The following is a 17,482-nucleotide window of genomic DNA, read 5'->3' as shown; positions in this document are numbered from 1 at the left end:
CTGTTGTGCAGTTTTGTACTGTCACCTGTCGCTATCTTGGACTTCAGCCGGCTACCTCTTCCAGATTTAGACAGCCAGGCCCCCAATGATGTGTGAGGCTCCATTCCACAGCCAGTTTGTCTGTAGTTTCCTGCAGCCTCCTGGGGTGGGGGCTCCCAGGGAGCTGCTGGAGAAGGACACATCATTCTGGAAAAAAAATTGCACCCCCAGAAATGAAAAAAGGAGCTATTGTGGTGTGGGGGAGAGGTCTGTAGCCAGAAAGTGCATTTTCAGGGTAAAGTTCTGCTGTAAAGTACATATAAACCCTAATTGAAAGAGATTAAGTTTTCACTTTGCCTCATAAAACACTCCAACTAATGTTCGTCCTTTGTTACATCTCATTGTTGCTAATCGTCTACAGCCCTTTTTCAGCCTCTTCGTGTCTTCCTGCTTCTCGGGATAGGTTTGGAGACAGCAGTGAATCATGCCTGTGTATTGTGCAGGAAATTCCCACTTGTAGTTTCCACTGGTAGAGAATGGGACATGGGGACAATGTAGGAGAACCAATGAGAGACAGAGATTGAGTGTTGTCACCCTGTAATGGGAAGTACCAGAACAAGGACCTTCATGGCATGGTCATCTAATTTATTAACCAAAGCTAAAAATTAAGACTATTAAGATGACTTTTGAGTTGCATTACATTTGAAGGTTTACAGGAGATCTTAGAGATTGGGTTTACATCTACTTTACAGAAAAAGGATTTGTATTGTGTAGCATGGGTAGTGTTCTTTGACCACTGTGCGGAGCTGTTCAATAAGCTTTTTCTGATTTTGTGTCCCAAGCTTCGGCAATCGTGGGAATTTTTTTACATTTTAGCTGGCCTCCTAGCTTTGCCAGGAAAATATTCCTTCGCTGAAAATGAGAGAATGCAAAGCAAAGATTTCTCAATGAGTGGATTGTGTTGGAGCCAGCAAGTGATCTATAGATAATGACAATCTGGACCATGTGGGTTTGACTCCTAAGAACAGCAATCCTTTCCAGCCAGATCTGTCCCTTATTCTAGGTAATTACTGCTCTGAATCACTCATTAGTGCTGAACGACTTTCAATATTGTGGGTTCTGGTTAATGGGAGACAATGCTACATACTGTATGAAATGTGTAATGTGACTAGCACGGGTTCACTGTGAGTTTTTATAGAATACATTCCGCTGATGTCACTTGCCACAAATGTGAACATTTTACTATTGTCATAAGGTTTTAAAAGGTTCAGCCTTGGAAAAGAACTCCTGTTGAAAGTTTTTTTTTTTTTTTTGGTATATATTTGGGAAAAGGTAAAACTTCTGTTTTTTTTTGTTTTTTTTTTTGTTTTGCTTTTTTGTTTTGTTTTTCATTTGTACCTGTTGAGGTGGTGTCTCCATTCCGTCTCCTGGTAACACCAAGGGATAGTGTGCTGAAATTTCTAACTCCTTTTTTTTTTGGAATGCCTCTCCGTGTATTCTGGAGGTATTGTACAGGAGAGCAAAAATGTATAGTAGGGCTCCAGAAGACTGTGTAGCATGTATAGTTAGAGGCATCATGTGCCTGGGCCTAGTGAAACCACAAGGCCCAGGAGTCTGGGGAATATGCTGCTTCTAAGGATGTGTTCCAGGTTATCACTGCCCAGTGTTGTAATGACATCTATAGGTTTAATGCAAATAAGGGGAGATCAGTGGCGCTCAGGGAATCAGTAAGTGGATCACTAGATTAGTATGATATAAGAATAAATAGTCCTTCTAAAGGCCATAAAAAATGCTCATTATCTAAAATCCAGAAAGTGTCCAAAAAGCTGTCAGAGTAGAATTTCCTCTAGAGTAGAGATAAGAGAAAGGGAACACAGCAGGGCTTTTCTAAGTGTGCATTAAATCATAAAATCAATTCATGACTGTATTAAAGTGTTACTAAACGCACAACAGTAAAATCAGTCTGTATATGCAGTAAAGCATGTTTGTTATACTCACTGTGGAACCTAAGGGGTCAATCCTCTGCATTGTGTAAAAACGCTGTTTGATCCTGACTTCTCTGATCCTCCCCTTCTTCCAATGTCCCCCTCTCACCTCCTGATAAGAGGGAGACTGTCACTTGATACTTTGCACACAAAACTGTAGTGTTCACAGAATCAGGCCTGATCTCTTTTAGCTCTTGCCAGTTACTTTTTTTTTTTTTTTGCAGCAGTTCAAGTCCCACTAGATACCTAATTAATTTATTGGCCAAAATGTCAATGGAAAGGTACTCTAGTGAAGAGGCCTATAGGATTCTGAGCATGTCAGATGAGAGTGAAGGGAAAGACTGACTGACACAATCAGACTCAGAATACGGACCTGTAGACAGCAGCCGCACCCTAACAGATGGCTCAGATGATGGAGAAGAAGTACCACCTGCTAAGATCAGGTTGCTGAAACGTTACAATTGCATGATGACTCTCATATGCAGCAGAGTGCTAATACTAGTACTGCTCTACCTTTTGGTGAACTGGTGAGCACCAGCGGCCTAGTACATCCTGGTATTTCACATACCAGCATTGCAGTATTACTTGGTGACGTGGCGAGTCCCGTAAGTGCAGTGCAAGCTGGTGTGGTGGCGAGCACAAGTATTGTTCGGCAGCCACTAAGAATTCATACACAGGCCTGTAAAGCCCCTAATATCCTTCCAAATGTGCTAGCAAATCCCGATTGGTAGCCCACAAATTTTGCAGCACCCGTACATCCCCCATTCACTGCCCAACCTGGAATTCAGATGGAAATGGTAAATTTAAATGCTCCATTTGATTTTCTGGAGTTGTTTTTCACAGATCTGTATGCATTGATTGTGGATCAAAGCAATTTATATGCAAAACAGTTTATCACCACCAACCCAAATTCAAACCTTGCCAGACCATTCGCATAGAAACCCATTATGTTTTCCGAATTTAACGTTTTTTTGGGCCTAACCCTCAACAGGAGCATTACTAAAAAAAAAATTGAATTGCGGTTGTATTGGTTTTTGTGCATTAAATATAAAAAAGTGTGGGTTTTTTTTTTTTTTAAATTGCTGAGCGAGTACTATGTGACATAAAAAAATTGCAGCACCCACCATTTTCTTCACTAGGGTGTCTGCTTTAAAAAATATATGTTTGGGGGTTCAAAGTAATTTCCTAGCAAAAAATACTGATTTGATGTGTGGCATAAACTTCTAATGCTGGACATAAAATGCCCCTACCTCCCCAAAATGACCCCTTTTTGGAAAGTAGACACTCCAAACTATTTGCTGAGAGGCATGTTGAGTCAATAGAAGAATTGATTTTTTTTATCACAAGTTTTTGGAAAATGACAAATAAAATGTTTTTTTTACACAAAATGATCACACATGTCATGGGTATATGTGGAATTACTCCCCAAAATACATTTTGCTACTTCTCCTGAGTATGGGGATACCACATGAGAGAGACTTTTTGGCAGTCTAGCCCAGTGTTTCTCAACTTTTTTTTTAGTCAAGGCACCCTTCCAAATTATGGAAAGTCCCAAGGCACCCTTCAAAATTATGGACAGTCTTGAGGCACCCCATCCCAAAATGGGAAAAACTATTCTAATAGTTTTGTATAACGCAGCCACATCCACACATGTAGGACAACCAACATTAGAGGTGACTTCTTATTCCAGAGCAAATACACTTTTGCACGATGGTACTGACTAGTATTCTACTGTTCCTCTTCTCTCTGTTTTTCTCTATCACTCAGCTAATGTGACTCCAGCACTGATGGAGTGGGGCATGGGAGGGTCAAAATAGGATGCTGTGTAGGCAACCAACATCCTCCTTATCAACTGATGACATCATTGGTTGTCAGGACATCGGCGGCTAGAAGGTCCTAATGGTATACAATGAAAACCTTTTGCTTTGTATAACTAAAAGGCAGGCTTGTTCCACCCACTGGCTTGTATACAAGTTTTGGGCAACTTTTAAACATTTTGCCAAGGCATCCCTAAGGAAACCTCAAGGCACCCTGGTTGAAAAAACTGGTCTAGCCAAGTACAGGACCCCAAAATCCAATAAGCACCTTTTGGGCTTTTTAAAGTGCTTTATTTCCTCATTACACTTCCTGACTACTACCTATCACAGTTTTGGAGGCCCTGAAATGCCAGGACAGCACCAAACCCGCCCAAATGACCCATTTTTGGAAAGTAGACACCTCAAGGAATTTGAGTATTTTCCAGATGTCGTTTGTTGCCACAAGTTTTTGGAAAATGAAGAAAGAAAACAAAAACATATTTTTTCTTTTTTTTTTATATTTCAAAACCTTGTGGAAAAAGAGATCTGCAAAATACCATGCCTCTTTTTAAATTCCTTGAGGTGTCTACTTTCAAAAATCTGTAAATTGGGGGGGGGGGGGGTTGGCGCTATCCTGGCATTTGGCGCTATCCTGGCATTTTGGGGCCTCCGAAACTGTGATACGTAGTGAGGAAGTTATGCACCTTCAGCCTTTCAAGGTGGTCATTGGATTTCAGGCTCCTGTATGTGGCTAGGCTCCCAAAAAGTCTCACATGTGGTATCCCCATACTCAGTAGAAGTAGTTGAATGTATTTTGGAGTATAATTCCACATATACCCATGGCTTGTGTGAGAAATATATCATTTAAATGACAACTTTGTGTAAAAAAAAAAACAAAAAAAAACAAAACCTTTTCAAAAAACTTGTGCAAAAATAAATCTTTCATGGACTCAATATGCCTCTCAGCAGATAGCTTAGGGTGTCTACGTTCCGAAAAGGGGTAATTTGGGGGTGTTTGTTCTGTCCTATTTTAGCACCTAAAGAAATGTGATAGGCAGTTGGGAAGTAAAAGCTCTGTAAATTCCATTATCTATACCATGCTATATATAGATGCTATAAATTTCACACAAAGCAAACAATATACACTTATTGGGATTTTTTTTACCCAAAACATGTAGCAGAATACATTTTGGCCTAAATTTATGACGAAATTTGAGTTTTTTGGATATTTTTTGACGGTAATGAAAAAATATAGGGTTTTTTCAAAATTTTCAGTCTTTTTTTTTTTTTTTTTTTGTTTATAGCGCTAGAAATAAAAAGCACACAGATGACCAAATACCACCGAAAGAAAGCTCTATTTGTGTGAAAAAAAGGACATAAATTTTGTTTGGGTACAGCATTGCGTGACTGTGCAATTACCAGTTGAAATAGTGCAGCACCGAATAGCAAAAAAAAAGGCCTGGTCAGAAAGGGGGGTAAATCCTCAGGAGAGCAAGTGGTTAAGAGCAGCTCACAAAGAGAGAATAAAGGGTCGCATGTCACATAAGCCAGCCTCCGCTGTGGATACTCTGCTTCAGACCACTGGGGGCGTCGTGATCCGCAGACTGCTCGGCCATACTGGTGGTTTCCAGGGCTCCAAGACGCCAGGGAATCCAAAGCCAACAGCAGTGACATCACCGGAAGTCATATGACGGGCTGCCTATTTGGTGCACGATCAGAGCATGCGGGCTCCTTCCTCGCGGCTGCCTTATGTGACATGCGACCCTTTATGCTCTTTTTTGTGAGTTGCTCTTTATATTCATTATATGATTTTATGATTTGTACTACACTTAGAAAAGGACTGCTATGTTCCCTTTCTTGTATAGGTCTAATGCAGACAGATGTTTACATGCTCCTGAATTTTGAAATGTAAAATGGATAGTGCTTACCTGCGTCCGGGGAGCTACTGTTTCACATACAACTGCCAGTACAATCTGGCTCCTTGTAAATCCCACTTATGCACATACAGCATACATTTCTGAATGTGAAAGTAGCATGTCCAGGGGAATACATGTAACAGCGGATTTCCCTAGGCGAGCCACTTTCGTGTTCGGGGAAATGCACCATATGTGCATGCGTGAGTAACTGCAGATGCATACAGCAATTCACTTGCATTGGCGACTCTGTGCCACGAGTGCAGGAAATTACCATTTTACACCTCAAAACCCAGGCGTGTTGACACCTCAGTCTGCATGAGGCCCTATTGATCTGTATTGAGCTTTGCAGGGCGGTATCTTAGTCTTCCAGCCAGGGAGCTCAAGCGAGCTGACCACATGTGTATGGCCATATTGCATTATTTGCATACACTGCAATAAGTGTTCATAAAGTGAATGTTATCCAAACCTTTGTACAAAGATCTGCTTGATGAAGGGCTAGCTTCTTCTGGGCATATTGGACTGGCTTACTTTTGAATTCTTTGATTGATTGGCGCTCTCCATTGAAGACGCGATATTGATGATTTCTACTAATCTGTTAATCTTTGTGTTGCAGCTTATCGAACAGTGTCAGGAGTCAATGGCCCTCTTGTTATCCTGGACAATGTCAAGGTAAGATATTGTTAAAGTTGAACTCCAGACAAAAGACTTTCTTTTAAATATAGTTCTCAATAGCCACAAAGGATATAGATCCACTCTGTGCACCAAATGTCTTTGCAAAGCCATACATCTTAGAGAAGTAGCAAGTGACATCATCACTGTGCTGTACATAGCCTGTGCAAAAGCAGAGCTGTGAGAGGGGCCCAGCAGCTCCCCCCACTACAGGCTGCCTGCAGAAAACTACAGGAGGGTGAGGGCACAAGACCAGTCACCCAGCACAAGAAGAGAGCAGCAGTGATCAGTCTTTACCTTCAGAAAGGGTCAGCTACTACCCATTAAACGATTTTGCAGGCTCATTTTCCAGTTAGCAGACAGGAGGTAAAGCAGTGACATAGAAAAGTGGTATTGCTAAAGTAGAAAATGTAACGTAGTCGGGCTTCTTGGTTGTACAACAGGGTGAAAGTTTATAAATCATAGGACTGGTGGAACATAATTACAAATCTTTGGTAGGTAATTTCATATGTATGTACTGTGTATTTTAGGTCCTCATTCACATGGGCACAGAGCCCTGTACAGCATGAAGAGCCATTTATCATTCTGGGCTTAAGTGACAACCTATATTGATAAATGAAGATGCAGTAGCTACATCGGTTCACCCACACAGCCGTATGCATGAACAAGTGTACAGCCCTGGATACGGGTGAAATGGGGGCAATGCACCCACTTTTGTGTACCTGTCAAACTTAGATGTGTGGGTGAGTTTGTACAGTTCATGTCTTTATTCATTAATAAAGGCTGCTTGCATTTAGCTCCATGCTAGTCCAGAGAGATAAACACCTCTGTATGGGGCTTTGAACCTACCTAGAATACTTCGAAGTGAGCACCGGTGTTTGACTTTCTGGCCTTAACTGTGTAGGTCTTGTTTTCTAGACACCATGTAGGATAGCACAGCAGTGACTTTACTGGAGTACAAAATACAGATTAGGCCTTTAGACAATTCTCCACAGAAAAGATTTTAAGAAGTCCTCTGACAACAAATGACTGCTATCCAAATGGCACTTTTACAGCAAGGCTGTTCATAGAGTTTACTAAACAATGGGATGATGTGCCAACTGGTATTGATCAAAGTTCTTTTAATGTTCAAACTGGGTATGTATCAAATTGCTTCCATGCTAGTTTAGATACTTGTGCATCTACTGTCTGTCAAAATTCAAAGGTAATGCCAATATTCCCTCCTTTTTGTTTTTTTTTTTTTTTTTTTTTTTTAGGGGCACTGGGCATGGCTTTTTAACATGGGTCTGGATAATAATTTAAAGACAATTCTTTGCAATTGTTGCAAGCGGAATCCCTTTACAATAACACTGTAACAGAACAATCTATTGTGCTTATCACTTTCCTTTCTCACTCCTATTTGTCTCTCAGTTCCCCAGGTATTCTGAGATTGTCCACTTGACTCTCCCTGATGGCACAAAAAGAAGCGGGCAAGTGTTGGAAGTCAGTGGATCTAAAGCTGTGGTACAGGTAAAATGTTGGAAACAAAAAATGGTGCAATGATTCATAGTATGTACACAGATCTTATGTGGGAACCAATAAATGTACATATACTGTGTGTGTATGTGTATATATAGATCACACACTACTCAAAAATAAGGAACACTTTTTAATCAGAATATAGCATCAAGCCCATTAAACTCCTGGGATATTGATCTCGTCAGTTAAGTAGCAGAGGGGGTTGTTACGAGCCATTGCCAGAAGGTTTTCTGTGTCTCCCTGTGCAGTCTCAAGAGCATGGAGGTGATTCCAGGAGACAGGCAGTTACTCTAGGAGGGCTGGACAGGGCCGTAGAAGATCCTTAACCCATCAGCAGGAACGGTGTCTGCTCCTTTGTGAAAAGAGGAACAGGATGAGCACTGCCAGAGCCCTACAAAATGACCTCCAGCAGGCAACTGGTGTGAATGTCTCTGACCAAACAATTAGAAAGTCTTCATGAGGATGGCTTGAGGGCCCAACGTTTTCTAGTGGGCCCTGTGCTCACTGCCTGGTACCATAGAGCTCGATTGGCATTTGCCATTAAACATCAGAATTGGTGGGCCCGCCACTGGCGCCCTGTGCTTTTCACAGATGAGAGCAGGTCCACCCTGAGCCAGGGGCGGACTGACAACTCATGGGGCCCCCAGACAATAAGGGATCATGGGGCCCCTGTGTCCTTGCCCAAACTCAAAAAAGCCTATGAAAAAGTTACCAGGGGCATCTCATGGGCCCCCTACTGACCCCAGGCAGTGCCTGAGTTTCCAAATGGTCAGTCCGCCCCTGCCCTGAGCACATGTGACAGACATGAAATGGTCTGGAGAATCCGTGGAGAACATTATGTGGACTGTAACATCATTCAGCATGACTGTTTTCGTGGTGGGTCAGTGATGGTCTGGGGAGGCATATCCATGGAAGGACGTACAGACCTCTACAGGCTAGACAATGGCACCCTGACTGCCATTAGGTATTGGGATGACGTCCTTGGACCCATTTTCAGACCCTACGCTGGTGCAGTGGGTCTTGGTTTCTGCCTGGTGCATGACATGGCCTCGTGTGGCAAGAGTATGCAGGCAGTTCCTGGAAGATGAAGGAATTGATACCATTGAATGGCCCCCACGCTTGCCTGACCTAAATGCAATAGACCTCTGGGATATCATGTTTCTGTCCATCCGACACCACCAGGTTGCACCTCAGACTGTCCAGGAGCTCAGTGATGCCCTGGTCCAGATCTGGAAGCAAGTACCCCAGGACACCATCAGTCGTCTCATTAGGAGCATGCCCCAACATTGTCAGGCATGCATACAGTCAGGTCCATAAATATTGGGACATCGACACAATTCTAACATTTTTGGCTCTATACACCACCACAATGGATTTGAAATGAAACGAACAAGATGTGCTTTAACTGCAGACTGTCAGCTTTAATTTGAGGGTATTTACATCCAAATCAGGTGAACAGTGTAGGAATTACAACAGTTTGCATATGTGCCTCCCACTTGTTAAGGGACCAAAAGTAATGGGACAGAATAATAATCATAAATCAAACTTTCACTTGTGCAAGTTCTCCCACTTAAAAAGATGAGAGAGGCCTGTAATTGGCATCATAGGTAGACCTCAACTATGAGAGACAAAATGAGAAAAAAAAATCCAGACAATCACATTGGCTGATTTGGAAAGAATTTATTTGCAAATTATGGTGGAAAATAAGTATTTGGTCAATATCAAAAGTTCATCTCAATACTTTGTTATATATCCTTTGTTGGCAATGACAGAGTTCAAACGTTTCCTGTAAGTCTTCACAAGGTTTGCACACACTATTGCTGGTATGTTGGCCCATTCCTCCATGCAGATCTCCTCTAGAGCAGTGATGTTTTGGGGCTGTCACTGGGCAACACGCACTTTCATCTCTCTCCAAAGGTTTTCTATGGGGTTGAGATCTGGAGACTGGCTAGGCCCCTCCAGGACCTTGAAATGCTTCTTACGAAGCCACTGCTTCGTTGCCCGGGCGGTATGTTTGGGATCATTGTTATGTTGGAAGACCCAGCCAAGTTTCATCTTCAATGCCCTTGCTGATGGAAGGAGGTTTGCACGCAAAATCTCACGATACATGGCCCCATTCATTCTGTCCTGTACATGGATCAGTCGTCCTGGTCCCTTTGCGGAGAAACTGCCCCAAAGCATGATGTTGCCACCCCCATGCTTCACAGTAGGTATGGTGTTCTTTGGATGCAACTCAGCATTCTCTCTCCTCCAAACACGACGAGTTGTGTTTCTACCAAACAGTTCTATTTTGGTTTCATCTGACCATATGACATTCTCCCAATCCTCTTCTGGATCATCCAAATGCTCTCTAGTAAACTTCAGATGGGCCCGGACATGTACTGGCTTAAGCAGGGGGACACGTCTGGCACTGCAGGATCTGAGTCCCTGGCGGCGTAGTGTGTTACTGATGGTAGCCTTTGTTACGTTGGTCCCAGCTCTCTGCAGGTCATTCACTAGGTCCCCCCGTGTGGTTCTGGGATTTTTTCTCACCGTTCTTGTGATCATTTTGACCCAACGTGGTGAGATCTTGCATGGAGCCCCAGATCGAGGGAGATTATCAGTGGTCTTGTATGTCTTCCATTTTCTAATTATTGCTCCCACAGTTGATTTGTTCACACCAAGCTGCTTGCCTATTGCAGATTCAGTCTTCCCAGCCTGGTGCAGGTCTACAATTTTGTTTCTGGTGTCCTTCGACAGCTCTTTGGTCTTCACCATAGTGGAGTTTGGAGTGTGACTGTTTGAGGTTGTGGACAGGTGTCTTTTATACTGATAACAAGTTCAAACAGGTGCCATTGATACAGGTAATGAGTGCAGGACAGAGGAGCCTCTTAATGAAGAAGGTACAGGTCTGTGAGAGCCAGAAATCTTGCTTGTTTGTAGGTGACCAAATACTTATTTTCCACCATAATTTGCAAATAAATTCTTTCCAAATCAGCCAATGTGATTGTCTGGATTTTTTTTCTCATTTTGTCTCCCATAGTTGAGGTCTACCTATGATGCCAATTACAGGCCTCTCTCATCTTTTTAAGTGGGAGAACTTGCACAATTGGTGGCTGACTAAATACTTTTTTGCCCCACTGTGTGTGTATATATATGTGTGTGTGTGTATATGTATATGTGTATATATATATATATATATATATATATATATATATATATATATATATATATATATATATATATATATATATATATATATATATTATCCTGACAAATGAGGCATTAGGTTTACACACAATACAGTCCCCAGCCCATCATTTTTAATCTTCATGATTGGATTTGCATTCCAATATTTCATCCTCCTTTGCCCTTTCTTGACCTTCTTCAGTAAACTGTTAGCTTTCCTTATTCGCTTACCTAGCCACACACGTCTGCTCTTGGAACACTTCTAGAGTGGTTTTTTTTTAGTGGGTCTAAAGAAAATATCTTGTGTACTTTTTGGTGAAGATTACAGGGCAATTTTAGTTGTGAGTTGCTTGCCTACCTCTGATTTGTCCACATTCTTTATGTCTACTTATGTTTATCTGTGTATCATCTTGTATAGGTATTTGAGGGAACATCAGGTATTGATGCCAAAAAGACCTCCTGTGAATTTTCTGGTGATATCCTGAGAACTCCAGTATCTGAGGACATGCTGGGTATGTAAAGTCTCACCATACAGTATAAACTACAGCTACCAACTGATCTGAGCTGCAGGGTCAGTGCTGCTTTTAAAGATGAACTCCTGGAAATGTTTTGGTTGGTTTTGTTTGTTGATCTAGCTATATCAAAATTTTTGCTGTGATAAATTTTAATTATGCTGTATATTTTTGTACACTTGTTTATTGAACAGTTGTATGCAAAAAATCTATCCCTCCATTTAGGAAATTTGTTATAATGGAGTTTTTTTGATTTTGAGCAGCAAAGTGTCTCTTGGAATCACTAACATTGGCAACTATGACATACTGACTAGAAACTCTGAATGCATCACATCCTTATTTTGATTCTGTCTGGAAGTTTAAGAATTTTTGTTCCCATTTCTTACAGGTCGTGTGTTTAATGGCTCAGGGAAACCCATAGATCGGGGACCCACTGTGCTGGCAGAGGATTATCTAGACATCATGGGTAAGTAAGGAACGCTGACATTTCTGTAGGACCCTTGAAACTCATTTACACCATTGTGTCATTCTGGATGGCACCCCAGCAGACCTTCACAACGCAGCTAAATTACAGTGCATTGCAGTGCACCATAATGCACGATGTTTAGTGCATCACACTGTAAAGAATGCAGTTTTTCCATTTCGTGAGATGCATTATATCCTGTTCATTTTTAAAAGGCTGCTTGCCATATTGCCTTAACATGCAAAATCCTATGCGCTGCAACACACTGCATTCTGGTATGAATCAGTCCATAGTGTAATTTTTATTGTGCAGATCTTTGGATAGATTTTAATATGTGGATTTGTATATGATTTTTAATTTTGTTGCATTCTTTGAGAAGGCAAAGTACTGTACCGCATAAAAATGATTAGCTCAGTTATGTTAAATGTTCATTAAATACTGGTAGGTCAGTTACCTTAAATGGATCATATTTATCCATCTACTGCATCCTGGAAATCTGGCAAAGAGCTGCAGTGGCAGCACTGAGCTATGCGATATTGGTTTCCCTGCAACTCCTGTCGGTGGTGGGGTTGAATTGTTTAACCGCTTCCCTGCTGCTCTATAGTGCAAATACTGCTACAGGGTGGCAAGGGTGCGCAAAATCATGTGCATATATACATGATTTTGTATTTCTGGATAGGGGATGCACGCGCGCACCCTACCCGCACCATCATTGATGGCTACAGCTGTCAATCACCTGGTCCCGGCTGGAGATTCCCCGCCGGCAACTGGCGATCACCAAGTATCACTGAGGAGGGAGAGCTCTGTATGTAAATTGTACAGATCTCTCCCCTGTCAGCTCCAGCATGCTGCTTTGTGCAGAGCAATACAAAACCGCATGCCTCCCTAGCAAAACACACAGCCCACAGTTAACCCTTTGATCACCCCAGATGTTAACCCCTTCTTGCCCAGTTTCATTTGTACAGTATCAGTGCTTTTTATTAGCACTGATCACTGAATTAGTGTCACTGGAGATGTCAGTGACAGTCATTTCCCACCCAGTGTCAGAATGCCTGCCGCAGTCCCGCTATACGTCACTGATCGCCGCTATTACTAGTATAAAAGAAAAAAAAATTCCAGTATACAGTGGATATAAAAAGTCTACACACCCCTGTTAAAATGTCAGGTTTCTGTGATGTAAAAAAATGAGACAAAGATAAATAATTTCAGAACTTTTTCCACCTGTAATGTAACCTATAAACTACAGCTCAGATGAACAACAAACTGAAATCTTTTAGGTGGAAAGAAGTAAAAAATAAAAAACTAAAATAATATGGTGTGCACACCCTTAAACTAATACTTTGTTGAAGCACCTTTTGATTTTATTACAGCACTGTCTTTTTGGGTATGAGTCTATCAGCATGGCACATCTTGACTTGGCAAGATTTGCCCACTCTTCCTTGCAAAACACTCCAAATCTCAGATTGCGAGGGCATCTCCTGTGCACAGCCCTCTTCAGAACACCCGACAGATATTCAATTGGATTCAGGTTTGGGCTCTAGCTGGGCCATTCCAAAACTTTAATCTTCTTCTGGTGAAGCCATTCCTTTGTTGATTTGGATGTATGCTTTGGGTCGTTGTCATGCCGAAAGATGAAGTTCCTCTTCGTGTTCAGCTTTCTAGCAGAAGCCTTAAGGTTTTGTGCCAATATTGACTGATATTTAGAACTGTTCATAATTCCCTCGACCTTGACTAAGGTCACAGTTCCAGCTGAAGAAAAACAGCCCCAAAGCATGATGCTACCACCACCATGCTTCACTGTGGGTATGGTGTTCTTTTGGTGATGTGCAGTGTTGTTTTTGCGCCAAACATCTTTTGGAATTATGGCCAAAAAGTTGAACCTTGGTTTCATCAGTCAATAACACCCTTTCCCACATGCTTTTTAGGAGATTTCAGATGTGTTTTTGCAAATTTTATCCGGGATTGGATGTTTTTCTTTGTACGAAAAGACTTCCATCTTGTCACTCTACCCCATAGCTCAGACATATGAAGAATATTGGAGATTGTTGTCACATGTACCACACAGCCAGTACTTGCCAGACATTCCTGCAGCTCCTTTAATGTTGCTGTAAGGCTTTTTGCAGCCTCCCAGACCAGTTTTCTGCTCATCTTCATCAATTTTGGAGGGACGTCCAGTTCTTGGTAATGTCACTGTTGCGCCATATTTTCTCCACTTGATGACTGTGTTCCATGGTATATCTAATAACTTGGAAATTCTTCTGTACCCTTTTTCTGACTGATACCTTTCAACAAAGAGATCCCTCTGATGCTTTGGAAGCTTTCTGCGAACCATGGCTTTGCTGTAGGATGCGATTAAGAAAATGTCATGAAAGACCTACTAGAATAGCTGAACTATATTTGGGGTTAATCAGAGGCACTCTTAAATGATGGCAGGTGCATACTGATTCTTATTTAACATGATTTTGAATGTAATTGTTTAATTCTTAACACAGCTACATCCCCAGTTATATGAGGGTGTGCACACTTATGCAGCCACATTATTTTAGTTTTGTTTACTCTCCCCCCCCCCCCCCCCCAAAAAAAAGATTTCAGTTTGTTTTACAATTGAGTTGTACAGTTTATAAAGGTGGAAAAAGTTCTGAAGCAATTTCTTTGTCATTTTTTTACATCACAGAAACCTGACATTTTAACAGGGGTGTGTAGACTTTTTAAATTCACTGTATATACCGCTATTTGTAGACAAATAGCTTTCACGTAAACCAATTAATTTACATGTATTGGGGTGTTTTTATAGCAAAGACATGTCGCAGAATACATTTTGGTCTAAATTTGACGAAATTTGATTTTTTTTTTTAATTTTTTAGTGGATATGTTTTATAGCAAAAAGTCAAAAATATTCTGTTTTTTGTCGGTCTTTTTTCTTTTTTTTAGTTTATAGCGCAAAAAATAAAAAACACAGAAGCGATCAAATACCACCGAAAGAAAGCTCCGTTTGTGGGGGGAATAAAGGACATAAATTTAATTTGGGTGAAGTGTTGCATGACCATGCAATTGTCAGTTAAAGTAACGCAGCTCTGTATCGAAAAAAATGGTTTGGTCAGGAAGGGGGATAAAGCCTCTGGAGGGCAAGTGATTAAGAAATTGGGATCTGACCAAAGGAAGGGAGAGAACTCCATAATATAGATTTGTGTCATATTTGACTATGTCAGTCATAAGTGTGGCTGAGCATTATTGCAAACTTTTGGCAGAGAATCAAATTTTTTGTATCTAAATTGCCCAAATTCATTGTTGGAATATTGAGGCTGGGTAAATCTGCATGCACATATTTAAGTGTAATAAGTTCTCAATTTTCCCGAATCTGCAAGGCCTGGTTTTGCCACTCTAGATGTCTCATTGTCCATGGTGTACATCTCCTGCAGGACAGCCCATTAATCCACAGTGCAGAATCTACCCGGAGGAAATGATCCAGACTGGGATATCTGCTATTGATGGTATGAACAGTATCGCTCGTGGACAGAAGATCCCCATTTTCTCTGCTGCCGGTCTTCCCCACAATGAGGCAAGTTTGGAATTCCCTTGCCTGTAGTGGCTATACTACAAATCTCTACATATAATACAGTCTCAAATAAAGTGGAACAGTCATTTAATATCTGAAAGTTAGATTAAAAATGACTTTAAAGTATACATAATCACTAAACTCTTTTGTAAATGGTTATATAGTAATGTAATTCAAAATTAATTTTCAGTACTTTGAAATCTGTTTTCATTAATATAATATATGGTGATCCTGCCATGAGGGTATTTTATCAGGCACTTCCTGTTATAGGGTTATGATGCTCTGTCCCTGTCTCCCAGTCCTGGGAAATGCCATGCAGTTGTCTCTACAGTGCTTGCAGACTGGAAGTGGCTGCAGGAGTTCAGCAGAAAAAAAGCTGATGTTAACGGGGGGGTGCACGCGCCCTAAACCTGGAAGCAGGCAGCGATGTACCAGTATGTCTTTGCCTGCATGGATCGTCCGTCCCCAGTACATGGCAGGCAGTCCGCAAGTGGTTAAGATTAGAATGTTTTAGCCTGGACTTCCATTTTAAATCTTTACTTACTGATTTCTTGACAAAGGAACAGATATTGACGACAATCTTTAATTTTGATAGACCACAGCTACACGAAAACTCCCCTCCCTACATATACTGGTAAACAATCAAGCGTATGATTAGAGGTGCACTAATGGCTCAAACCTCCCATCAGAAAAAGGAGAGTTCATCCACCATATTTACTCGTAGACCTCCAAAAGTCAGAAAACCTCAAGACCTCACAATGTGTCAATTCCTGCTCCTTAAATCAGATTTACAGAAGCTTATGAACCAATTTAACACTACCATATGGATAATTTCTTCTATTCACTTCATGAATACGACAACAAATACAGTAGGTTCCTTCCCCTACCTAATTCATACGAAGAACATGCATACTGTACATTTCCAAAATACTGACCCCCTGAAAGAGGCATGGTGCACGCAACCACAGATACCACCATTGTATTTCACAATATACAAGCCTCTGCAATGTTTGCAACCACCCAATCTGTTTTTTCCTGGATTATCAGGCCCATCTCCAACAATACATAGACGTTGCAAAACTTCTCTAACCAAGCACGTGATTACAGCTCTCCTCTTTGGGTATTCATTCCACAATATTTTTAGTGAAAAGTCTGGGGCCTTATAGATTCACTGGAACATTCTATAAATAACTTAGAGATGCTCTCCTCCAACTTGGAAAGTATGTTCAGTCCAGTCTTCATGTAAAGTCCCAGGGATCTCATATGTCCTTGATTCCTAAGGGCCAGAAAAATCCAACCCAGTTCACAAGCTATCACCTGATATGGTTAATGTAGATATAAAAAAAAAATCCCAGGTTAATTGCCAATAGACTAGTCATGCATTCTGTCTCTAATACACCTGAAACAGGTGTGCTTTTTCCCTAGTTGTAAAGCCCAGGATAACACCATAAAAACCCTGTCAGTAATACAGTAAATATCCAGTCATAAACTGACAGATCACATGACCAGTCTCTTCTCACTTCACCTGTCCTCTGTGGGCTTCCCAGTAGGACACGACACATTTGCAAAGCCCATTACTTGGTTTTAGAAATGTGTTTTTAACCACTTGCTGACCGCCTAACTAGGAAAATACATAAGGATTTTGACATTTAGGGTTATGGCTGCAGCTAGATGCCATAACCCCCTGTATTAAAATTTTCCTCAGGCGCCAGTATTTCCGATAAGTGGGAGGGGTTGCCCTCCATTCATCTTTATGGCCTAGGAGGACCGGAGTGACTTCATGACTTCTGAAAGTGAACCATGCCGTTTCTTTTTTTACACATTAGATAATATATATATATTCTAATGCTCCATTGTAGGGGAGAGATGTGGGTTCTTATTCTCCATAAAACGGACCTGTCACTGCTTATTTCTAGCACA

At 41.2% G+C, this 17,482-nt stretch overlaps 1 protein-coding gene across 1 annotated transcript in view; it reads left to right on the top strand.

Moving 5' to 3' along the window:
- ATP6V1B2 (ATPase H+ transporting V1 subunit B2) overlaps window positions 1-17,482 on the top strand; it is a 61,037-nt gene that overhangs the window by 19,772 nt on the left and 23,783 nt on the right. The window contains exons 2-6 of the mRNA XM_089658724.1: window positions 6,290-6,345; window positions 7,756-7,854; window positions 11,450-11,543; window positions 11,932-12,009; window positions 15,426-15,565. Of these exons, the coding sequence (XP_089514850.1) occupies window positions 6,290-6,345; window positions 7,756-7,854; window positions 11,450-11,543; window positions 11,932-12,009; window positions 15,426-15,565 (467 nt within the window). The remainder of the gene's footprint in view (window positions 1-6,289; window positions 6,346-7,755; window positions 7,855-11,449; window positions 11,544-11,931; window positions 12,010-15,425; window positions 15,566-17,482) is intronic.

The sequence above is a fragment of the Staurois parvus genome, unplaced genomic scaffold, assembly GCF_062004578.1.
Source record: "Staurois parvus isolate SC_StPar_1 unplaced genomic scaffold, SC_StPar_1.0 ptg001090l, whole genome shotgun sequence".
Classification (NCBI taxonomy): domain Eukaryota; kingdom Metazoa; phylum Chordata; class Amphibia; order Anura; family Ranidae; genus Staurois; species Staurois parvus.
Note: the sequence above shows the minus strand (reverse complement) of the source record. Positions and strands in the feature narration are given on the sequence as shown.